Below are 26,169 nucleotides of genomic sequence, written 5' to 3'. Positions count from 1 at the left end.
CTATTCATTTGGGGTTGTGAATAATCAGCATGGTGATATACTGCTTTATGCTCTCACACTGACAGGCACTAAGACTTGTCAGTTTATGTTTCTCACTGCACTCGGTGACACCAGCTTGTTAGCCTGTAGCCACACAGTGGGTTCTGTGATGACAGCCGTCTAGCACTGCTGCCATTTAATAATAACACAGAGCTAGCTGAAGAAAACACGCTACAAAGTGACTTTAATGTTGTTTGTGTTGTGATGGAGCATACATCCTACTGTGCCTGTGTAAATGAGGGGTTGGTAAAGGACTGTACAGTATGTGTTGGCTGAAGAAAACAGAAAAACATCAGGGGCAAGCTTTGTGAAAGGTGTGAAACCAAGCTCAGGACTGCACTTTGAGAAGCTAAACACCGGCTTATTTTAAAGGTCCAGTGTGTAAGATTAAGAAAATGGAACATAATACTCATAATTACGCTTTCAATAGTGTATAATCGTCTGAAGATGAGAATTGTTGTGTTATTGTTACCTTAGAATGGGCCCTTTGTGTCAACAGGGTGAATTAATTGCCTTTTGCAGAACCTGTTTTATCACAGGCAGCATCCAGCTTGGACCAAACATAAAACTCCCATAGCCTAGATCTCACAAACCAAACACTGGACCTAAATGGTGACCTTTTGCATTTTTTTCATGGCTGTGGTTTACTGTTACATGCCATTTAATATCCCATAGTGGATCTTTAAGTCTAAAAACTTAGCAACCCTACCACAAGGCTAAATTAGGTATAATACTTTTGTTACCATGCTAACAGTCAGTTAAATTACCCAACAACTGATACAAAAGAGGAAAACATAATTATAGTATATAGTGTGTTTGTGGGATCGGAAAAGATTTTTAGGAAGCATAGTCACTATGGAAATATGTAGGGATAAGTAGACTGTCAGATATTAGGTGAATATCCCAGAGTTTTTATGAAATAACACATTTTAATAATCATTTTTAATACAATATTGAAGTTTGTTTCACTCCTCCTGAATGTTGATGTTTTCTGTGAATTTGGATCGGTCTGAATTGACACAGACAGCCATTTATTGGTTTGGAAAAAGTCTTCATTTACCCAGAATTCAAAGCAAATAATCCCTACTTGAGACTAACTATACAGCTTTGCCCAACATACATATTTAGATGTCATAATAGACAAATCATCATGGTCATTAAGCAAGTGAAATAATCTGTATTCCCTTATTTAATGCAATTCTATGATGTGGGATGTTTTTTGTTCGAGTCAGTGTTTTCTGTACTATTTTAATGCTGTAAATTATGCAGTCACAAATGCATTAATTATAGTTATCATCGAATGTGAGACCTGCTTGGCTGTTACATTCTCGATCAAGACTGTCGAGTGGGTGGGGTTCAGAGCCCTCAGATGGTGTTCAGTGTGTCGGGGGCTTTCTAATTGGTCCATCAGGTGCTGCGTTGACCCCCAGACATCCACTCCCAGTACATCTGTCTTTACATGAGGGGGCTGAGTCTGCCTGAGCCAAGCTTATTATAGTAAGACAGATCAGGCAAGCTGCATGCAGCTGTGGCCTCGGTCTCTCGTGGCTGTCTGGAATGTCTGACGCGGACCACCCCCCCACCCCCCCCAAACAAAGTATGAATTCATTCAGAGGAAGAGATGTCTGATGCATGATCGTAGTCTGCACGTGTCCCAGTCCAAACTGTGAACTTCATCACCTCTTGCCTTTTTCTTCAGCCTGTTGTTTCTATTCTTGTCTCCTGCTGCAGATCTTGTCTTTACAAATATCCGTGCTTGTAAAAACTCAACAAACATGTAAAATGATTTGCAGCTGCTATGACACCGCAACAGTGTAAATGACAACTGTATGATTTTGACTATCTACAGACATAAAGTGGAAGCAGAGTGAAACCCTCTGTGACATAACTGGGAATTAGTTGCTGTCGACTCAACGTCTTTGTTGCTAGGCAGCAGGCGGCTCCTCTCTTTATGACTTATTTAGACGATTAGTTTTGCTGCTGATTATAATGAGTGTGCTGCCTGCAAGGAGATAACCTTTGACCTTCAGGTGACAGTGAAGGACCTGGAGGTTCACTGTTTTGTGTTCCACTACAGTGTGACTGACAACTGGTTGTCCTCTGTGTCCTCATTGTAACACCACACTGACCTTTTCGCTCTCCTGTCCTTATCTGTCCTCTTCTCACCCATTCTGTCCTCCTTCTCTCATCAATCTCTCCAATGTCTACATTTGTTTCTCTCAACTGCCGCCTGCTCCGCATCCCCCATTGGTCTATTCCATCTCTCACCATCCCCATGTCATTTTATTGCATGTGTGTCTTCCTTTTTGTATCTCTGTTATTCCATGATTTTCCCCCTGTACCCTTTTCATTTTCATCCCCTCCACTCTCATTGTGTAGGTGTTCCAGTCAACAGTCGTGTCTCCTCCAAAATCCAGCAACTCCTTAACACTCTGAAGAGACCGAAGCGACCACCATTGCGAGAGTTCTTTGTTGATGATTTTGAGGAGCTTTTGGATGGTAAGCTTAAAGTATTGCATTACTTCTAATAAGACAATAAATCATAGAAAAGTATCATCTCTCCTATGTCGTGATCAGCATACTAATTAGAGCCTTTAACACCGAACTGATCACAAAAACACCTGCTCCTCTGACTGTGACAGGCCCAATTTGCTTTGAGATTCGTCTTATTTTTAAGCTTTTGCAGCAGTTTTCACTCTCTCAGAGTTGGTTATTCAGAGTCATGCTCACACTTTTAGTTCAGCGGTTGTTATTTTCTCCCTTGGTGGAGCTGAGACCACCAGGTGGACCATGGGAGTGGTTAGGAAACAGTTGGTACAGAAACATACACACACATTGTGAACCAGCCCTATCCAACCATTTCCTCCATTCCAATCGGTCCGTCATGGGTTTTGGGTGGTACTTTGCCAGGCTGAATAAACACTGTGGAAATGAAAAAGCAGCAGGAATAGTAACGCATCAGCAGGTAATTGTAAAGCCCTGACTCTGGCACCGAGTCTGTGGCATGGCACACTTCGGTGGTCCGCACGGAATGAGAAGAAAAACACACAGAGCTGAAAGGTGAGCAGGCAAGGCGCTGCTAGGACAGGGTTATTATAGTTAAGGAAATGTAAGACTAAAGCTAGCAGTGAAAAAATAATTCTGTTAACTGAAGTAAAAAATTAAAACAACATGACTATTATAAACGTTATAGAATTGCATATAAAATTAGCTTTGTCCGCACTCTAGTTGTTCTGTGTTGGTTAAAATGTGTAAAATTGTTGTAAAGAATAAAATGGCCTTGATGCAGTCCTTTATGTTACGTTTTTCACCTGCCATACATCAAAGTTTTCTTCATAATACTTGAAAAACTAAATCTAAATAAAAACATAATAAAAACCTGTCAATTCCTAAAAGTAGAAATAAAATAATGCTTTTTAGCAACTTTTAAATCCACCTAAAACTAAACTGAAATCATAAACTAAAGAGGAAAAAAGAAATTAAAATAAATGAAATCTCATAACTATACTGAGAGATTTTGAGAATAATGAACCAAACACAAATGAACTGAATCAAACAGTACCATGTGGAGGCATTACGCTCCTGCAGCATCTGTTCACAGAGAAAGAGGATGAGAAGGTAGAGGAAGGTCTCATGATCTCAGCACAGACGATTAGTCTCGTTCCTGCGTCATATTAAATGAAGTATATTCACACCTGTCTCCTTTTCATCTCTCATCTCATTGTCCTTATCATTTCCACTCTTTATTTTTCATGTCGTCTGGTAATAGACTTGTTTAATTCACAAATGTGTGATTTCTATGTAATTTACTCTGAAATACTGAAATGGCTCAAATGGCACAGCACAATACGAGCTAATTCAGCTTTGTTGCACTATTCTTCTCAATGAGTGTGTCCCTTTCTTGTTCCCATAAATATAGTTCAACAGCCAGATCCTAACCAGCCAAAGCCAGAAGGCCAGCAGATGAGCCCCTTAGAAGGAGAGCCTCTCGGGGTGGTCACCAACTGGCCTCCATCCTTGCCAGCAGCCTTACAACGGTGGGGCACCACCCAACCCAAGAGCCCCTGTCTTACAGCACTCGACAATGCAGGAAAGCCCGTCTACACACTCACCTATGGTAGGTATCAACCAATGGATGACCAAGAACTAACAGGTAGTGTTTAGTCAGTAGATACATGACGGAGGATCTGTCTTTTTTCATAAATTTTATTTTTAATAAATTCTTCTCCATAAGGGCTATAGGCATGATGGTATCTCTGGAGTTTTTCTGGTTAGATGCAGTATTTGTATTTCTTTTTTAGGTAAACTATGGACCCGCAGTCAGAAACTGGCCTACACTCTTCTCAACAAGCTAAGCACCAGAAATGAGCCTTTGCTTATGCCTGGAGATAGAGTAAGTCAAGAGATCAATGCTCCAAAATTATATTTTAATATAATTTCTTTGTTTTATTTCATGCTTTTTGCATTTTTTGGCCTAATATGTTATTTAAACCAGAAAAAGCACTTGAGAAGACAATACTCTCTGTCATCGTGATCCCTTCTAAATTCATTGGAATCATTTTTTAACTCAACCCGTCCTTGACATTTTATTGTTTATAACTTTTATAGTGATGGTGATAACATGAGAGTGATGATTTATAATGATAACCTTGTCTTTGGTGCTCTCTTACTCAGGTCACTCTTGAAAAATAGATTCTTAATTAGACTTATGTAAGGTTATAGTTATAAAGATACTGTTCTGACAACGGAATTGCCTTTGCAGGTTGCACTTGTTTTCCCCAACAATGATCCGGTGATGTTCATGGTGGCCTTCTACGGCTGTCTACTGGCAGAGTTGGTTCCTGTGCCTATTGAAGTACCACTGACCAGAAAGGTGAAAGTCCAGACACCTGGGAATGAGTGGACGTTAATACTGTGTATTATTTAACACAACCGATGAAGAGCAGTAGTGACCCCTACTGGACATTTAACCTCTAAATGGTTTAAGGAGAAACATGACCTTTGAATAATGTGATAATGCTATTTTTTCCGAATGAGAACACTGAATTTCTTGTGAATTTCTTGCACAATGATAACTGCAGCCAAACTTTTAAGTATCATTTTTAAACGCTCTAATTAGAGGTTGTTAAAATGCATTAGTCTCCACCTTATTAATCATCTGAAACTGAACTAAATCCTTCCACATTAGTAACACGTGCTGAATATTAATGCCTGCTCTTGAGTGCCCTTTATGTGCATGCTGTTGGCAGATGCTGTGCAGTAATTAATGAGATCTGACTGAGGTGAAATGATGTGTAATTCCATTCAAAATATTAGATCACAGGCCAACTGCTCTCGAGTCAGAAACCCGTTCAATTCCTCCTATGGCTCCTATTTCCCTTCTGATTTCATATTTCTGTCCATCTCTGTTTTTTTTTTTTTTTCTTTTCTACATCTTTGCTCCCACTCTTTATGTTTCTTTTACTTCATTTTGCGTCCTTCATTCTCCCCTTGCATTCCTTATCTTGCCCGCATTATTTAGCTTTCCTGCCCAGCATGGTTTCCTCAGTGTGCGTCTAGCCTTTAGCTAATTTGCACATCCTATTAAATATGAGTGAGTGTGTGTTAGATCTTGAGTTTCACTCCTGTTATAACTGAGCTTTGATGCTCAGTGGTAGAGTTTTTAATAGTGATTGGCTGTCACTCTGCTTTCTTACCTGCTGCTGCTTTGATGTACACTGCTCTGAGATTTCGTCTTCTTTTTACCCATCATTCTTTTCTCTCCTATCTCGATTAGTTCTTCACTTTACAATTTCCACATTCTCTCCTTGCACCTCCTCTCGAAGCATTTGTGTTCTGAACTTGATTGTTCTTAATAATTAATCATTGTATGTCTGACACTCTTGTCTAAAGTTAGCTCATGCAAACTTCAGCTTTTCTTCTCCTTTGTTCTCACAGGATGCAGGGAGTCAACAGATTGGGTTTCTGTTGGGCAGCTGTGGCGTCACATTGGCACTGACCACAGATGCCTGTCAGAAAGGCCTGCCCAAAGCACAAACAGGAGAGGTGGCCACTTTCAAAGGTACAGCCGGTTTTTGACACTCATTTTCCTGTCTGTCTGTAAATAGTTTGACCTGCTTTGAACTGATTTCGTGCGTCTGTTTCTGTAGGCTGGCCGCGGTTGCTCTGGTTTGTGACAGATGGGAAACATGTTGTGAAGCCACCGAAAGACTGGCATCCTCCAATACGGGAAGCCAGTAATGATATAGCCTACATAGAGGTAATCCAATAATAAAGTATTATGCACATTTTTTACAGTGTATAATATAGTTTTGAGCTATTTTTATCATGCTCTTGAAGTTTTATGTAGTTAATATTTCTTCTTTGTCCTCTTCTGAATTAAATTGCTCATATTTTTCTTTACCAACAGTATAAAACCAGCAAGGAGGGAAGCACCATGGGCATCACAGTATCCCATTCGGCCATGTTGGCTCACTGTCATTCCCTAACGCAAGCCTGCAGCTACACTGAGGGTGAGCAGCACACTCTGAATTCATTTATAAAATCAAAAGCTTAAATGTGTCATGTTTCCTTCCTTATTCCTCTATAGAAACTGTAGTATGTGTAAGAGGAAATATACATGTCGTAGTAGATTAAAGAGAGACAGTTGAGACGAGGATATAATTATCTAAGGTAGTAATGATAATTATGTCCAACTTTATTAATATTCCTTTGTGTTACTTACCTATCGTAGTGGGTGTAATTACAGCCTAGTTTTAAAATATGCAGCTGCTGGTGTTTGTTTGTAACAGACCTGGGTCATATCTGCTACAAAGAAAGAGAATATAAAGCCCATCCCCTTCTCCAATGTCCCAGTTTTGCTTTAAATAACTCGTAACTGCACCAGCAGCCCCCGGAGACACTTCAGGTCTTTTCAGGTCTGAAACTTTGTTTGGCTGCTTCCTTCCATCTATGAAGCTACAGTCAGGACATACTCTTAACGCAAATCATATTCAGTTAAAGTAGCACATTTGGTTGTTTAGTGAAGAGCAGAGCAGTGTTTCAGCCACTTTGTGTACTCCTTCACAAACTCCTTTTTGATTTGCAGGTGAGACTATAACCAACGTCCTGGATTTCAAGAGAGAAGCAGGATTATGGCATGGTGTTCTCACTGTGAGTGGTATTACAGCTTCTGGTATCGCTAATAGGAGAGTTACATAATAAGCAACGGAAATGATCTATGCTAATAAATCTGATTTATTCACCAGCCTTTTCTCCCTATTAGCCTTTTATGTAAAGCTGTTAACCAGTATAAAGACCTGATAACTCAAGAATTTGACAAATAAAAATGCAGTAGCTTAGGTTAAACTGTGACATACAGTAGATGCAATGGAATTTACTCACAGCTCATACATGACCTGCTATTACATGCCAAAATTCCAACAGTAGCACACACACACACGTTTATACAATACTGAAGCAGAATGAGATCAGATCTGTTTGTTGGGGCTTGTTTACAGTGACCTCATGAAGTTATGATGCACATACAATTTCAGTCACGAACTGACCCCCCTCTGTTTGCTTGACAGAGCGTCATGAATCGAATGCATGTGATCAGCATTCCATACTCTCTGATGAAGGTCAACCCTCTCTCCTGGATACAGAAAGTTCACTCATACAAAGGTAAGGGTCGACACCTAACATCTGCAACACTCGATTTCTCACCTGTAGCGTGTTGTGTAGTACAATTCAGACCTAAGGAATTACTTAGCATATAATTACCTAGAAGCTGCATCTCATATTTAATATGTACAGTTTTGGAAATAATTATTAAAACCCTCATCTAATTTTCTGTAGAAATTCAATTTAACAGCCCTTCAACATAACCTTTTAATATTCAATTCTTTGGATGTTAATTGGTTCTAGATTTTTTTTCATCGTCATATTTTAAATGGGAAAATTTGGCTTTCATTTGTCATTAATTAAATATGCCCTATTTCTTTTATAAATTTGCCCTCACATTTACAGACAAGAAGCCCCTCATGGCTTTACATGTTAAATTTATGAAAGCCTTTTCAGTCTTTTGTCACCATGGTCCAGTAATTATTTCCAACACCGTATACTGTGTGTTATAATTTAGAGCTATATTTGTTCTAATGCTTGTTTCAAGACTGAACAATTAATCAAATTACCATTAAAAATGCAATTTGGCCAAGTGCAAAATTCAATTTGCTGGAAGTACTTTTTTCATGAAGGTAAACTGTGTCACAATGTACCAGTGAATAAATACTGTAATACTGTCCCACGGTCTAAAACTTATAAGAGACAGCATGTTTGGTTTGTTCCGACCACACCAATTATCACCTCAGCATTTTATATATTTTTTTTTCAATTTAAAAGGAATCTATGAATTGCTGTTCCCAATATACACTAATTGTCACTCACGTTGCAGTTCCAGTAGTTGTCAAAATAATTGCACTGTGACTACTTTTCCCTTATTTTGTATCGTACTTATTGTACTGGTGTATGTTGCACTGTTCCACCTCAATTAACTAGTACTTGTTGACGGAACTGACAGAAAAATTCTTGTCACAGTTTAGACTTCAATTCCACATACGACGGGGTGGATGGATTAAAGCAATAGTTTGGAGTCATTGATTTGTAGTTCATTTGTATTAGCCTTGTGGAGGTCGAGGACAGAGAGCTCGATGCGCTGAATAAAATCAATCTCTAAACTGAGCTCTGCTGAGTCACCTGTTGGCAACTGAGTCAGACTGTATTGCTATTTGATGTCAGAATTTGGCATCTGTGATTGGGTATGAAGGCTTATTACAGAGATTTCTATTGGGCGATTGTTTGTATTTATGTGTGTCTGTGTGTGTGTGTTTGTCTCCTGTGCAGCCCGGGTAGCAGTTGTAAAGTCGAGGGACATGCACTGGTCTCTTCTGGCCCAGAGAGACCAGAGAGACATCAGCCTGAGCTCACTGCGCATGCTGATCGTAGCTGATGGAGCCAACCCTTGTGAGTTCGACAACAGATTCTGTCTTAATATAAATGTCACAAATTCAACAGTAAACGACACCCTGAAGCCAGAAGAGATGATAATTGATTTGCTTTGCTTTGATTGCTTTTGGGATGGGCTTGTCTGACTGGCTCTGTGTGTGTTTGGGTTGTGTGTATCGATGCGAGCCACCATGACTGTCTGTTTCTCTGTGTGTGTTGCCAAAAAGGGTCAATATCCTCCTGCGATGCCTTCCTCAACGTGTTTCAGGCACGTGGGCTGCGACCTGAGGTGATCTGCCCATGTGCCAGCTCTTCAGAAGCTATGACTGTCGCCATCCGCAGGTGAGCTGCCGTTACTGCACCTTAGCAGAACAAAGCAACCTGCCTCTGCTCTCGGTTATTGTGCTGTTATATCACACTGGCTTTGTAATATCAGCAGGGAGTACAGCACAGGAATCAGCCCTGACAGGAGGGAGCCTGCTACTTTTTAACACAGAACCAAAAGTGTTGCAATTTACAGCTTTTTATGCTGTTTATGGCACAGTTACAGAAAAGACAGATGGACTAAAAGACAGACAGTTTCCTACTGAAATTGAGAAATGTAATTTATGTTGAGGAATAGAAAAGTTTGTTTGTCCTGTAAAAAGACTATCACCAGGAAATGGCTGTTACAGGAGAGCCCAACTTTAAACTGATGGATGGAAATCACAATGGACATTTATAAAATGAAGAAGGTAACAGCTTTTGTTAATCACAAATTGGAGAAATCCACTTCATACTTGGAAAACTGGGTCAACTATGCCACAACCTATAGGCCTGATTTTATTTTCACAAATCAGTGATTGTGTTGTATGGAGAAGATCACTCCCTACTTGTACATAGTCTTTTTTTTTTCCTTTTATTTGGTTATCTGCTTTTCTTTTCAGTGTTTGGACATAAAACAAAAATATTATTTTGGCGTTTAGAGCAGATAACAGATGTATATTTATGTACATATGATGCACTGGATACGAATGTCTGATATTGAATGTCAATGAAAAATAAATGTAAAAAAAGAAAAGTATGTTTGAATAGCATTATAACTGTAAAAACCCAAAAGGCAAAATTTATTAGTAGTTTTGCATGACTGGCAGAGGAAATTCAGCTTGTTATGATAGGAATTTTTCACAGCAGCCCATTTATGATTAAGCGTTCAGTAAACAAGGAGTGTTATTGTATTCATGTCTTGTAGACCTCCAGAGGCGGGCGTTCCCCCTCCAGGGAAGGCAGTGCTGTCTATGAGTGGGCTGAGCCACAGTGTGATCCGTGTGGACACAGAGGAGAAGCTCTCTGTCCTTACAGTGCAGGATGTGGGCCAGGTCATGCCCGGAGGTACAGCACACTGCCCTGGTTGTTAACATTTTGCAGAACAAGAAACTACTGAATAAAAAACAATTAAGAAGTATGTTTTTTCTGTGAGCACTACCTTTCACATAACCACCACCTTTTTTCTGGAAACCTGCTTTGTAAACACATGACACACCATTAACCCATAAAGGACCCAGCGCTACTTTATGTCAGTTCCCAAATGAAATTTTCTCTATATCTAACCTTTGTTAACTGATTTATTGCCATTTATTTAGAATATTATCCTCTTATTTTGCGTTTTATCAGTATAAATCAGGCATTTTCCTGTATTTAATTTATTGATCATGAGAATGAAAGCTCAGAATAAAGTTGAAGGTTATTATATCAAAAACAGAGAAAACTGAGAAAAAGTGACTTTTTCAGCATATCTATTATTAACTGAACATAAACCAAGCATTTCCATCCACTGTCATTGATCCAACTTCAAGGGTTTTACTGGTGAATCAATGTTGTAGAAGATGATGGTGTTTCCATGTTCACTACGGAGCCTCTGAACGTCCAAATGGGTCATATCTGATGACCATGAAAAGATGACAAACTGTATTTTACACCAATTATTTACATGTATTAATAGGATTAGTGACTCAACAGGTATTAAACAGTTTAGAGTAGTACATGCTTTTGGTCGGCGATGGATGTTTGGGTCTTTATGGGTTAAGATGCAGTAGAATGATTTGACACAGCAGACATTTTTAAAAAATGTTTGACGTGTATTTATCAGAAGGTCACATGTGACCCACCTATAGGTCAAAACCCAATCTGATTTCTATCCTCCATATAAACATCTGTATGCATGAGATGGCATTTCCTGTATGACCATATTTACATGTTCATCTCTAAATCAGTTGTTTCTGCCAACAGTGTCTTTGTGTTTCATCACAAAGCTAACAGTGATGATATTAATAATGGAATATGGGTGTCTGCTTTAGGTCAGATTTCATTTTTAAATGGTTACTTTTTGTCCTCAGCCCTGGTTTGTGTGGTGCGAGTGGAGGGAACGCCATATCTCTGTCAGACAGACGAGGTTGGAGAGATCTGCGTGAGCTCAGGTAGCACCGGTGTAGCGTACTACGGCCTCCCGGGTATGACCAAGAACGTCTTTGAGGTTAGTGACAGTCACATAAATGGAATTATCTAAAATGTATTTAGCATTTAGTTGGTTGAAAATATCTTTTTTTTTTTTTTTCATATTTTTGAAATATAAAACAAGAACATAGTATGGGTTGATATATTTTTGGAGACTACATCGCATTATAGTCACCAATACCAATGAATTTGATGAAAGATCGATAGCTACACATTTAAACCTTTTCTCCAGGAGAGTGGGAGAATTTTGTGAATTGTTTACCTCAGAATAAATGTTATGTCCAAATCCATCGTCACATATTTTCATAATTCTCATTTTTCTTCTTTTGTGTGCAATGTGTACAGTGATGCTCTTTTTCAACACAGATAAAATGATTTATTTTTAGAGCAAATTAACATTCTCTGAAATGTGATAATATACTTGCATGTTGGTTTATAACTTGTCTGCACAGCTTGCAAGATATTATCTTCAAAAAAGAATCTTATATATTAATCTTTGCAAATTATCTTTGCATATTACCAGTATATCTTCATTTTTACCATTGCTTTTTCTTGTTGCAGACCATCCCAGTAACATCATCTGGGCTTCCCATCAGTGACAGACCCTTCACCAGAACCTCACTGCTGGGTTTTGTGGGACCGGTAAGTTCCACCCCATTAATCTGCAGTGTTTTATCCCTTGTTTACTTTACCATCTGTCTTATGAATCTTGCATTGTACTGTCGTAAATACATGATACACCCTGGCAATAAGTCATGGTAGCATGCACAGCTTTAGGTCACGTCGGCTTATTAGGGGGTCAGCTGCCTCTCATATGACACAGCCTGCCCTGAGTAGTTTGCATTTTAACTTACGGCTTTGTGAGTTTTAGCTTCTTAATTGTAAGCCAGATCAAAAGTTCAGTTCCTTCAGTGGCTACACTTTCATTTAAAAATATTGACAGAGTCGGTTCATGTAGAAGACACTCTTAAGCAGATAAATTGGAAAGCTGTCATCTTTAGACAGAATAAAATAATTGGAAGAGGAATTTATTTAGCTGAGCTGAAATGAAAATGTCTAGACAAACAGACAAACTTATCCAGTGCCAGACCACAGAGAGAAATGAAATGACTTTGTAGTTTTATGTTTATTCATTTCACTTTTGTTTCCTTATTCATCTGGTCAATTTTATGTTCAAAGTTGTTTTTTTTTTTTTTTTTCAAGAACATGACAGCTTCAGAATATAAACAGATTCGCAAGAAGTGGGTGTCTGTCTTTAAGATCATTTTTGCTTACAGGACAGCCTTGTGTTTATTGTGGGGAAGATGGATGGACTGATGGTGGTCAGTGGGCGGAGACACAACGCCGACGATGTGGTGGCAACCGCACTAGCAGTGGAGCCCATGAAGTTTGTTTACAGGGGGAGGTAAAAAAAATACATATATATATATATATATATGTGTTTTTTGTGATTTTCCTGAAGTACCCAAAATTGTTATCACCCACAACAGTGCAAAATATAGCAGCTTTCCACTGTGTGTCGTATTTATTTGTATTTGTTTTTATGGCTTTATTTGACAGGGACATTGCTCATTAATCAACAAAATCATCAACTATAAATGAGTCAGAGTTTGCCAACAGAGCTATTATTCATCTGTTGTCCTGGGCCAAGTGTTAAAAAGCAGCCTAAAAGGATATGAAAAAGAATCCAAAACATTAATAAAATGGTCAAAAAAATAATCAAAATGCAGTACAATGTAACAGGTGCCCAATCCAGACTATATATACAGTAACAGCTCTGGTACTGTTGTAGCAGCATGACTGGGTGAGGACACTGTGGCTGTAAATGGTTTGTTTTATATTCTGTGTTTCAGGATAGCAGTATTTTCTGTGTCAGTGCTGCATGATGAGAGGATCGTTGTCGTGGCAGAACAGAGGCCAGACGCCTCTGAGGAAGACAGTTTCCAGTGGATGAGCCGAGTCCTTCAGGTACCGACTGGGTTTTGTCCTCTTTCTGCCTTCAAGTTTCTTAGTTTAACTTTCAGTGTTGTTGTGTGTTTATTGTTATGTTCAAGGACACTTTGAAAACACTTTACTTTTGGCTAAAAGACAAAGAAAGCCACAAAGAATTATGTATAAGCAATCAATTTTTTCTAAGTGAATTTAACAGCAGACAGGGAGCTCAGTGAAAAGCAAACAGACTCTGATGTCCTAGTGGCACCGTTGCATATCCTCATTTCTCTTGTGTTTGTCTGTGTATTATGTTCCTCTTTCCAGGCGATAGACAGCATCCACCAGGTTGGGGTGTACTGCCTGGCTCTGGTTCCTGCCAACACGCTTCCCAAGGCTCCTCTGGGTGGCATCCATATATCTGAGACCAAACAGCGCTTCCTGGAGGGCGCTTTGCATCCCTGCAACGTCCTTATGTGCCCTCACACGTGTGTCACCAATCTACCCAAGCCAAGACAAAAACAGCCAGGTACAGAAGCAGCTTTAGGATTACAAACTAATGCAGTGTGGCATTTCACTGACTCAGAGTTTGCATTTGATGTTCTGATTTTATGACTGTTGATGCTAACTACCATGAGATTTATGATGACGTTGGTGTGCTGTGCTCGTCAGAGGTCGGTCCTGCTTCTATGATAGTGGGAAACCTGGTGGCAGGCAAGAGGATAGCACAAGCCTGTGGGAGAGATGTGGCCCAACTAGAGGACAATGACCAGGCACGTAAGGTAGATAGTTATCATCATTTCATCCCATCACCCCTGTAACACACATGCAACCGACAGAGGTAAGTATCCACATCTAAGAGAGTGACTTGGTTAAAAAACTGCCCGAATGAAGGATGAATGCCTCCACCTTCCATCACTGTTGTGTCTCCTCAGTTTTTCATACGCTGTACTCCAACATGTTTTTGACTCAAAAATAAGAAAACCTTATCCAGTCTTTCTACATCGCTTGTGTTATTGTCTGTTGATTTAATTTCCCTGTAATTAAACATGTTTCTGTCTCTGTCCTATAGTTCCTGTACATACAAGATGTCCTACAATGGAGAGCTCAGGCCACTCCAGACCATCCTCTATTCCTTGTTCTCAATGCTAAGGTACTGCTTACTATCTTTCTAATGCCACCATGGATTAAAATGCTGAATGTTGTACCTAATGATGTGTACATGCACTATTCCCATGCAAACTGTACTCAAACAGCACTTCATAGCTATTTGTTGCCACATTTTATATACGATTGAAGCTTATTTATTTTGTTGCTCATTTAGGAGAGATAACTGTACACACCTCTTGTTTTTTTTGTCTCGTTAGGCTAGCATTTTTAGCTTTGATTGTTTGTTCTGTTTTAATAATATAAAATATAGGTGTAGCTTTTATTCAGTTCTTAGATTTTGATCATCAGAAATCAGTGTACTAGATTACATTACTTTTAAATGTCTGTTCCAGTTTTACAGAATGTCCTCTAACTTTAGAACTCCTTTTTTTTCCCATTTTATTTTTATTGGAAAAGGTGGCAAAATATCTCCAACATTACCATTCATGCAGATGTTATCTGTAAGAGCCCTTTTCATATTTCCTATTTTATACACACAAAAGTGTAAAACAAAAACAAAAAAACGGACATATGAACTGGGTGCTTACAGTTTCAGTATTTCTCACTTTAAAACATTCATGGCGTTACAATACCTCTGAGTTCTTTATGCAGAAAAACATAAAACAAAAAATAAATACAAGGAGATTATTAAAAAAAGAGGACATTTTTAGAGGAGTGATACAAATACTTTAGAACTCTTATTGCCCAGTTCTAGTTTAAAATAATCACTCTGATGGATGATGACAAAAAGTACATTGTGCTTATTTACATTTCTTTTAAATTAAAATCAAAATGTAGCTTTAACTCCACTTAATGCATGATTCTGGAAAAGATTCCAAAGTCAGAAAGAGGCTGACATAGAGGTGATCTGTGTCTGACGTTGCAGATGTGGATGTGAGGCAGGAGTAGTTCACTGACGCCCTCAGAATGGGAAATTATAAGAAATTTATGCAAAATCATATGAGGCTTTGAAATAGTTTGAGTCTTTGTACTGGTTTTACCACCTAAAAGATTTACACCTGAAAACCAATATTTATTTACATGTACACTATATTTAGAATCATTTTTTTCTTTTTCTTGCTGTCATACATTTTTTTCCCAAGGGATACTAAAGCCTTGAAGTACTCAAAAAGAGCCCTTCTGCAGTCTGTTATTTTGTGTCACTGTGGTGTTTTAATCATTTATTTCCGAGTCAAACCAACATACACATAAATTCATAGAGGCAGCAAGTTTATGAGGCAAAATCGCTGCCTTCCTGTGAGGCCAGTATTTCTAAACAGAGAAATATAACAACTTTAGTTCAACCAGTCACAAAATGAATGAGGTGAATGCAAAGTGAACTGAAGTGCTCTGATCACAGGCGGTAACTTTTTTTAAAAAAATTTTTACATAAATTTCATGGCATAGAGTTAATATTAAAAATACCACTCTATGTCATTAAATAAGTGAAAAGGCTCAAAAAGAGTTTCAAACAGGAAGAAGCTGCGACTTGTTTTCACCTACAAAAAACAGACATATTTCTCAGTTTTTATGTACATTATCAGCAACATTGATGTGTTTCATCACAGTTGAGCCATACGACTCTGTTAAAAGCACAAAAACATATTTTAGTCTTTAGTATCATTTATATTTAAATCCTTAATGTTTGTTTTCAGGGAACCGTGGCAAGTACCGCTTCCTGCCTACAACTGCACAAGAGGGCGGAGCGAGTAGCTGCAGCCCTCATGGGACGCCTCAACACTGGGGACCATGTAGCACTTGTCTATCCACCAGGTAAGAACTGCTGCTGCTCTGTGACGTGACCTTTGACCCCTGTCTTAAATACCAAATTGTCTGTAGTTCTCACGTCTGTCTGTAATCGTCATAATTAAGAAGACTTGAAGCTTCCTCTAAAGATTTATTTGCAAAAACTAAACTATATTGCTCTAAAAAATTTCCATGCAGGAATTGATTTGATTGCCACCTTCTACGGCTGCCTGTACGCTGGCTGTGTTCCTGTCACTGTCAGACCACCACACCCACAGAACCTGGCCACCACCCTCCCCACGGTCAAGATGATAGTTGAGGTAACACACACTGCCGATCTGCATCAGAAGGCTCCTTAAATCATTCCCAGGACAATTCTTACAATCATTGAACTTGAACAATTTAAATACAACTGCATAACTGTGATATCACTGTGTTTAAGGTCAGTAAATCCATATGCATCCTGACCACTCAAGCAATAATGAAACTGCTGAAATCCAAAGAGGCTGCTGCTGCTGTGGACATCAAGAGTTGGCCCATGGTGCTGGACACAGGTCACTTAACACCACGTATTTTGATATACTGAGCAATTCAGTTTATGTTCAGCGGTGACACCAGAAATCAGTATTTAAGTTAAAAAATGGCGTATTTTTTTTATTCTCTCTATCGGTATCCAGATGATCTTCCCAGGAAGAAGAGTCCCCAGATGTACAAGCCACCAACCCCAGAGATGTTGGCGTATTTGGACTTCAGTGTGTCCACAACTGGCATCCTAGCAGGGGTCAAAGTATGTCAATGTTCAAGATCCACTTTATTGTCCCACAGTGGACTTATTCCTACACAAACCAATTAAAAGGCTTTCGATATACATAAAAGATATAGCGAGATAAATAACATAGACCCTGGAAGACATAGCTAAATTACCCAAATAAACAGAATGAAAACATCTACTGAAGTAAATTAGATGAAAGCAGTGTACAAGGACATACTTTTGTAACAGACATAGCAACACAGATCAGCACTCACAGCACAGTTCAACAGCCTCCAAAGTTACAAAGACTGTTTTGCTTGTCTGCATAGCTGTTGATTCATCTTTTGCATGTCTTTGTTATGCTGTCTGTTGTAGATGTCTCACGCTGCCACCAGTGCCTTGTGTCGCTCCATCAAACTGCAGTGTGAACTCTACCCGTCGCGGCAGATCGCCATCTGTCTGGATCCCTACTGCGGCCTGGGCTTTGCTCTGTGGTGTCTGTGCAGGTAAACCAGCTCTGCTCTGAAACAACATTGAACAAAACATAATGGTTTTTATTAACTTTTGGCAGCTCTTCTCAATCTCTGTGTTGTTGTTTTTGTTTGTTTGTGTTTGTGTGTCTGTGGTTTCAGTGTGTATTCAGGGCACCAGTCGATCCTGGTTCCACCTCTGGAGCTGGAGAGCAACGCGTCTCTGTGGCTCGCTGCAGTCAGCCAATACAAAGTGCGCGTCACCTTCTGCTCTTATTCCGTCATGGAGATGTGCACCAAGGGCCTGGGTTCACAAACAGAGGCTCTGCGGGTCAGTTATTCTGCTAAGCTGTCAAGGGCTTTATCCTAGAAAACAACAACGGTAGCATTTTCTTCTACAAAATATGGTTTACTTGTACAAGAACTAGAACCCCAGTGGTGCTGTGATTATAGAGACAAATTCAGGGTGAAAAGCCTCTTGTGCTATCATTTTGACATGTTTTTTTTTTTTAAATTGTTTATCTAATAGAAAAGTTATATTTAAATATTAATACAACTTACATAATCCTGTCAGAAAATAATGTTACATAATTACATCGACCGCAGTGTTTCATCACAGTTTTTACTCATTATCTGTCTTAATTACATTTTTGGTTGATCCAGTTTTTTTTTCCACTTACAGCTGCGTAATGTGAACCTGTCCTGTGTGCGCACATGCATGGTGGTGGCAGAGGAAAGGCCTCGCATATCACTCACTCAGTCCTTCTCAAAGATCTTCAAAGACTTGGGGCTTTCGCCACGCGCCGTCAGCACAACATTCGGCTGTAGGGTGAATGTGGCGATCTGTTTGCAGGTAGGGTTCGGTTTAGGAGGAGACGGGTGGTCGAGGGAGAAAGGAGAAGAAGGAATTTTAACTGCCAAAAAGCATAAACTAAATGGAGTCTTAGGGAAAAAACTGTACACGTTTTTATTAGATTTAATTTCTGCTCTGTTTTAATTATTACTCTTATCAGCTGTTATTTACTGACGTATTGTGTTGATCATTTGGGGAAACATTTTCAGCAAATTCAGACAGACTAGATCCTGAGTTGCCTTGCAGGATCTCACACAGACTGTTTCTTGTTGTCGTTGTTGTTCTTTCTTTAATTACTTTCCCTCCCCTGCATTATTTTTAATTTCCCCTGATCATTAGTGATTTGGTTTGTATGTGTGTTGTGTGTGCATGTCCATATATAAACGTATATATATATATATATCTTTTATTTATCTGTCCTTGCCCTGTCCTGTCAGCCCAACAGGTTAGGGAAACTGGCTGAGCAGGTACTGTAGGATAAGAGTGGCTGTTTGCTCACTGGGCTGCCGCTTAGTCTGTGTGTATAACTGTTGTTTCGTGAGTGTATATGTGTTGTTTTTCATGCATGATCTCTAATCAGACTTAAGTTTTATTTACAGATGTGTTGGGTTTTTTTTGTTTTGCTTTGCCTTCGATTTGCTGCTCTTCATTTTTCTTCGGACACTTGAAGATAATTCAGACATGATTCCTTATATCGTCAGCTAACAGCATGAACTTTAAGTCAGAGTTATGTTAAGGAAGGTGTAGTTTTATAGTTTGTGTTTCTAAAGTATGCCATGTCAAATCCAGCTATCACAATCCATACAATGTACATAAACGGATACAGTTTTCAGTTTCATTTTTTGTCGTTAACTTTAATAACTACACTTTGAAATTCAAACCTCAAAAACAGGCATCATTAAAAAAGGTTCATGAAAGGAAGTATCTAACAGATGTGATTGTTGAGTTCCTAATTAGGCCAAACAGACCCACGGCTTTGTCTGATGGTAAAACCTGGTCCCCGTGTTGAGTCTCGGACGTTTTCCAGAAGTGTTCTGTTGCTCAAAGCGCTGCTTGGCTGGATGTGCTGGATGCCCACAGCTCATTAAACTGACTCAGCCCACTCTGTGTTTGGCTCTGACCTTGCAGACAAACCGAAAACACAGCAACTCATCCCTAGCTTCTGCTCTGGCTACACACTGGTAAAGGAGCGAAGGAAATATAAAATAATGTGTTGTGACTAGTTTTACAATAGAAAGAACAAGAAGTAAACAGTGTTGGGAAGGCTAGTGATAATAGAGTGCACATTACTAAAACTATTAGACTACTTTAAAAAGAAGTAATATCTCACTTCAATTTATCACAACTGATGACTTTTTAATTAATTCCCTGAGAAATGTTTCAACTAGACAGTAAATGTGAAGTACTGAAAATATAATTATCTCCGTACACTGTTGTTAGAGTGTGTTTCTGACTTTTAAAGGAAAATAATGTTGAATTTCCAACACTGAAATATGATGACCCACTTTGATAAAGTCAGCTGGTATATTTATCATGCCTGCTTTTTACAGAAAAGTATATATTTGGATGTAATTCTGTCATTTCCAACATTTTAAAGAAATTTGTTGTTCACACCAGCTGTAATTCAATTCAGTTTTATTTTATAGTCCATTATCACAAATCACGTATTGGCCTTAAAGGGCAGGGGTGGGACACTCTGGTCCTCAAGGGCTGGTATCCTGCATGTTTTAGATATTTCCCTCTTCCAGCACACCTGAAACCATTACCATCATTATCAGGCTTCTGCAGAGCTTGGTGATGAGTGGATCACTAATTGAACCAGATGTGCTGGAAGAGGGAAATATCTAAAACATGCAGGATACCAGCCCTCGAGGACCAGAGGTGCCCACCCCTGTTAAAGGGCAATATACAACACCTTCTGTACTAGGACCCTAAAGAAACTTTAACCGGGATGTGTAATTGGATATAATTGCATTTATTTTATACTTTATCTCTGTAAGTTCATTACATTTACCAACTTATTATCAAAAAATGCAAATAAATGCCTGGCAGACAAAATTTGTACTTGAGTAATTGTCTAAAATTACTGCGCATTTTGCTACAGAACATGAAGATTTAGTTTGGAAAAAAGGATTCAGCTCATTTCTAATGTCACAGGGAGGTCTAGCCGTGCTGTAACAGGTCCTGTATCTGACTCTTTACTCCTGTGTGGAACCAGACTGGCAGCATTACGTTACCGACTCACCGAGGCCGTAGCTACATGGTTTGGTTTTGCCGAAGTCTTAACTATCGTAGCCTGGCTGGTTGGCTTCTGGCTGCTGCTTTGTCTACAGTTGGTATCATAGCAGCTTCCACCTCCCCCTTCACTCAGACAGAGGATCATCACAGACTCATGTCCCACGTTGTCTGTATCCCCCCAGGGCACCGCTGGACCAGACCCCACCACAGTTTACGTGGACATGAGAGCACTGAGACATGACAGGTGGGCAAAGCGCTGCAGCTTCTCATACCTAATATTAGAGATGTGGATTTGTGTGCCAACTTCTCTTTTTATTTACGTCTTTATCAGGGTTCGTCTAGTAGAAAGAGGCTCACCACACAGCTTACCACTGATGGAGTCTGGGAAGGTAATCCTGTAAACTAGCACTACAATAGTATTAAAAACTGGAGGTTCATGCTGCAGTATTTATGTTCTTTCTGGAATTTAACTTACAACTGCGTGACGTTTTAGATCCTGCCAGGAGTGAAGGTGATCATCGCAAACACAGAGACAAAAGGACCTTTAGGAGACTCGCACTTAGGAGAGGTGAGGTCCAAAAATACCATCTTTCCAGTAACTTTATCTTATTGTCACATGTTCTGCCAAGTTATGACATTTTATGAGTTAATTCATGTTTTTTCATTAGTTGTGGTTTAAACACTGCATTTTCACATAATATTTGACTATAATCATTACATTACATGATTTTAAAACACAATAGTGTAGATTTTTCCCACTACACTCAGAGATTAGCAAGAAAACAATTAAACAGATATGCCCACAGACAGTAGGGAAACCTTAGCATGTTTTTTTTCCCCTACATTTGGCTTAGATGCTGATCTTAGGTGCTTATGTTAAACTATAATGTTCTTTCAGTTTCTTGCATATTTCTTATAAACAGAAAAGCTAGTTTTCATTATGTGAGCAGAAGAGTTCTGGTGAAAGCAGATTTATTCAGTGATTAAAAACCTACTTACTAAATACATAGCTTAATGGACCTTTTATGATTTATGCAAGTGCATGACAAAGACATGGCAGCAGGAGGAAAGGATGGTATAAAAACATTTTCAGTGTAATTCTCCCATCAGTGTCCTCGACTTCAATGGCAGCTCACTGTTCCTAATGTGTATTGTGAGCTAATGCTAATTACTAATGATAATGCTAGGTACTGTGTGCATTTAGATGGATTAAATATAGAGACCGAATTTGCCTACGGAGATAATAAAGTGAGTTAACCTTTAAGGTCTTATGCAACAACTGGGCTTATTACATAGTTCAAAAGCTAAACAGAAATAACACAAACAGTATTCACCATGTTGATTAGCATTTTATTACGACTGCACACATTTGTTTTCTTCATATCGTCAGCTTCCTGATAAAACCCACTAAGTGACATTTTTGGTTGGGTATAAAAACCTGCTCTCTCCCCTATTATAGCTTCAAATTTCAGTCTCCTGTGAAAGTTGTTTACATTCTATCATAAATACCAACATTAAAGAAACAGATATTTTTTTGTCATATTTCACAGTTTCCTGTCATATAAAGTTTTTTGTTTCTCCTGTAAAATTTGCCAAAAGTCACATAGCAGGTTTTATCAGGAAGCTGACGATACATAAATACAAGGGAAGAGAAGTGATGACTGCCTGTGATCATCTGTTTAATTTTCATCATATTTAACAGATTTGGGTGAGCAGTCCCCACAATGCAACAGGATACTACACTGTTTACGGGGAGGAGGCACTACATGCTGACCACTTCAACACCAAGCTCAGCTTCGGTGACACTCAGACCGTTTGGGCGAGGACGGGCTACCTGGGCTTCCTGAGGCGCACGGAGTTGACGGATGCTAATGGAGGTGAGAATCACAACATGAATCCTGGACTTTTTACACGAAGCTTATAAAGCTATAAAGTTATTATGTGATGTTATCATCTTTGCTATGTTTGCCAAATAATCCGTACAGAAAACAGAGGTAATTTGAGGTTTTATTGTGACTGTTTTCAGTCTAAAAACAGACCTAAAATAACACAGCTATAATGTAAACTATCTATAGCTCATGCAGGATATGAAGACTATAAGACACTGTTATTTTGACCGACTGCTAAAGGAACTGGCTTTGAGTTTTTGTTAGAAGAAGAAAACTTGATGATACATAATACAGACGTGCGTAAACAATGAGCTTCATACTTTATTCAGTGACTGATACAGTCTATGGATACATAATGATGATTCGTTGGTAGTTTTTGTAGTCCTAAGTGTGTTCTAGTACATGATTTCCTCCTGCTGTTGAGAGTTTGGAATTTTAGTACTACATAGAACTCCTTTGAGCCAAATTAAACACTTTAAAAACCTATTTGGATCAGGTGGAAAATGGATCATCACAGAGCTCAAAACAAGCCTGTTTTTCTGAACTTGTGAGAAATTGAGTTTTTAGAGGTGTACTTTGTTCCTATAGGACAGTGACGCTACAGACATATGACAATCCCAAATGATGTGTTGACAGATTAAATTAAGGGTATAGACAGCAGTTAAAATGAGCTAAAACATCTACATCTATAATAGTAAAATCTGACACACACATGAATGCAGCAGTAAAATAAATGCAAAAATATCATATGTAATGGTGTATAAGTAACGCTAACATCTGTCTTCACTATTTGTACTTCAATTCTGCATAGTTAATGCGGAACTTTTACATGTACAGGTATTTTCCTGTTGCTATATTTGACCCTGAAGACTTGTTCCACTGCTGCGTTTTCAATTCCCCCCTTTAACTGACAAAGTTATTTTTTTCGTAATCAACTGTTTTTATTGATTTCAATTTTCTGTTTGCAAGAATAAACAAATTCAACATTACACAACAAAATGTGTACATTACACCTACATTACTCACAGAAGACACCCCTCTGCCCCCCCATCCTTATTCCCCTCCTTATGGGAGTCCTCATCAGGATTACAAACTGGACATATAAAGTTACCATAGATGAGAATCTCAAAAGTCATGACAACAGTTTTCTTAACATCTTCTGCAGCTTTTTTCCCACATCTCCAATGTTCTAAGCTTAGTGTTATTAATACGTGCTGATGACCCAAACTGACAAATGTACATGTGTTGTGTGTCCGCCTCAGAGCGTCATGATGCCCTCTACGTGGTGGGATCACTGGATGAAACTCTGGAGCTTAGGGGGATGAGGTATCACCCCATTGACATCGAAACCTCCGTTATCCGTTCTCACAAGAGCATAGCTGAATGGTGAGGAATAAATTCAGACTGTTAAGCCTTAAATCTCGTTCATCTTTTAGAAATGGTCGAGTAATAGTTGTCATGAATATTAATCGTTCAGTCTTTAGCTCTTCTTCATTTGCTTTGTCTCATCTGCTGCTTCTCGTTTGCTCCACCTAACTTTATCCCCCCCCCCAGCGCGGTGTTCACGTGGACCAATCTGCTGGTGGTGGTGGTGGAACTGGAGGGGTCCGAGCAGGAGGCTCTGGACCTGGTGGCCCTGGTCACCAACGTCGTCCTGGAGGAGCACTACCTCATCGTAGGCGTGGTGGTGGTCGTTGACCCCGGCGTCATCCCCATCAACTCCAGAGGGGAGAAGCAGCGCATGCACCTGAGAGATGGATTCCTCGCCGACCAGCTGGACCCCATATACGTGGCGTACAACATGTGAAATCGTGCAGGCCACTGGGGTTAGCGCACACCGGGAGGCAGCTGGACGGTGTATATTCAGCTTCTGTTCAAAGGAGGAGCCGCCTCTTTTTTTTTCTCACAGCAAGATGGAGAAAAGTTTACAGAAAGAAATAGGAATGACCAAACCTCCTGTCTGTTTCTCCCTGTGATTTCTTGTGTCAGCAAATAAGGTTCGGGTGTTATCGAGGCAGGACATTATGACTCCCCTGAGAGCAGTGCAGCAGGTGGTTAAACTAAGTATAAAACTACACTGTGCCATTAATATAATTTCGTTTGTAAATCTATGAAATAATGAATGTTTGTTATGTTTGCCATACACTTGTGCCATAGAACAGGACTGACTCCAGCACCTAAATCCTGGCTCAGACAACCTCTAAAATGCCCCACGTCTACAGAGCGTCTTGTGCCAATCACAGCATTTCCGAGTATCTGCGCCCTAAGGTGAAACTCCTCCCCTCTGGTTTTGTTCAGTTCAGATCATTTCATTAATGAATAAGCACACAGGAGGTTCGTTCCGGCAGTAACGTCAGTAACAAAACCCTGATAAACGATGTCACGGTTTGACTTGTTTGTTCTTTTTTGTCTCATATGTATAATATAATTCTTGTTAAATGAGTGTGAACGAGTGCAAACAGTACGTACAGATCATTTAAAGTCCTACGATTACAAGGAATATGACAGTTGCTTTTTAGCAGCAACTTGCCAAATGATAAGGATTACGCCTTAAGTATTTTGCACCTGTTCCTATCACAGTTCTCATGTTTTTCTTAATTTTGTTACTATAGTTTGATAGGAAGGATATATGCAGAACGCTACAAGGCCCGCTCTTATTGCACCCAAAGTCTTTCGTGTTTTTGCTAAGATGAATAGTTTTTTCCTAGCATCTGACATAATAATCACATACTTTCTCCATACATTTCTTTTTTATTAATGTACTGTGTCTCTCGTCAGTTGTTTAGGCTGTAGGAGGGGATGAAATGTTATCAGGACTGGGTTTAAAAGAGAATGTCGTCGCCAGATTATGAAACTAAAATGCTGAACAGTTGTTTGAGACTATTGTGTGGTGTATGATCTGTATGACACAAGTGATGCCCTTAATCTCCATTTTAAGACTTTTAACTTTGTAAAGATTCACGTCACTGTTTCACTATGTTTTGTTTTTAATATTCATGTCACCAACAGGCAGTGAAGCCTGCTGTAAGTATGTACAGGATTTGTGTAAATTATTAATAGATGGAGACGGCAGGAAAAGTAACAAACAGGACTGAATCTGGTCAATATGTGAACTGCCCCCCACCCCCCACACCAAACAAAAACCTGAAATGGATTCTCATGTTTGGAGAGATCGGGAAGAGGCGCGAAAAGCCGTGTAAACATTTTTATATTACGAATGAACAGAGGAAATGGGAAAACTTCGAGGATGAGACGAAGCACACTCCGAGCACAAGGAGAGGACAGTTCTGCTGTAAGGACTCCTGAGGTGTCGCATCCTCCAGAGAAAACTTTTGTTGTTAACATATGGAAAGATAGATTTGTCTGATATATGGTTAGTTGTCATTATTTTCATAACATGATTTCTTAATTAATAAAAAAAAAAGTGCTTTTAACTTGACAGTGATGTCTTCACTAGCAACTGAACTGCAGTTTATGTGCTGTAGCATTATTTCAACATTTTCCCTCTTCTTCACTCTAATCACATGAATATTTATTTACGTGGAAATGCAGTTTGTTATCAAAAAGGTTGTCGAGAGCTATTTTAAAGGCTCTGCACACCCACACACTGTTTAGCCCATTTAACTTCCT

At 39.2% G+C, this 26,169-nt stretch overlaps 1 protein-coding gene across 6 annotated transcripts in view; it reads left to right on the top strand.

Annotated features, from left to right (window-relative positions):
- Positions 1-25,978, top strand: part of LOC115412353 (disco-interacting protein 2 homolog A) — an 89,459-nt gene extending 63,481 nt beyond the window's left edge. For 2 of the 6 annotated variants that reach the window (XM_030124804.1, XM_030124802.1), the window contains 32 exons: positions 2,419-2,538; positions 3,959-4,156; positions 4,341-4,432; positions 4,802-4,912; positions 5,977-6,100; positions 6,189-6,298; positions 6,449-6,551; positions 7,127-7,191; positions 7,608-7,701; positions 8,920-9,039; positions 9,249-9,363; positions 10,253-10,392; positions 11,397-11,533; positions 12,076-12,156; positions 12,792-12,919; positions 13,368-13,482; positions 13,771-13,972; positions 14,116-14,225; positions 14,516-14,596; positions 16,248-16,365; positions 16,537-16,658; positions 16,781-16,892; positions 17,016-17,125; positions 17,465-17,595; positions 17,722-17,890; positions 18,242-18,412; positions 20,833-20,894; positions 20,982-21,039; positions 21,144-21,218; positions 22,353-22,527; positions 23,802-23,925; positions 24,094-25,978. In XM_030124804.1, coding sequence (XP_029980664.1) covers positions 2,419-2,538; positions 3,959-4,156; positions 4,341-4,432; positions 4,802-4,912; positions 5,977-6,100; positions 6,189-6,298; positions 6,449-6,551; positions 7,127-7,191; positions 7,608-7,701; positions 8,920-9,039; positions 9,249-9,363; positions 10,253-10,392; positions 11,397-11,533; positions 12,076-12,156; positions 12,792-12,919; positions 13,368-13,482; positions 13,771-13,972; positions 14,116-14,225; positions 14,516-14,596; positions 16,248-16,365; positions 16,537-16,658; positions 16,781-16,892; positions 17,016-17,125; positions 17,465-17,595; positions 17,722-17,890; positions 18,242-18,412; positions 20,833-20,894; positions 20,982-21,039; positions 21,144-21,218; positions 22,353-22,527; positions 23,802-23,925; positions 24,094-24,346 — 3,926 coding nt within the window. In that variant the 3' untranslated portion in view covers positions 24,347-25,978. The other 4 variants (XM_030124803.1, XR_003934337.1, XM_030124806.1 and 1 more) reach the window with 4 other exon arrangements.
- The last annotated feature ends 191 nt before the right edge of the window (positions 25,979-26,169 follow it).

This window comes from Sphaeramia orbicularis, chromosome 21 (assembly GCF_902148855.1).
Source record: "Sphaeramia orbicularis chromosome 21, fSphaOr1.1, whole genome shotgun sequence".
Lineage (NCBI taxonomy): Eukaryota > Metazoa > Chordata > Actinopteri > Kurtiformes > Apogonidae > Sphaeramia > Sphaeramia orbicularis.
The sequence above is the reverse complement of the archived record's forward strand: the minus strand, read 5'-3'. Positions and strand labels throughout refer to the sequence as shown.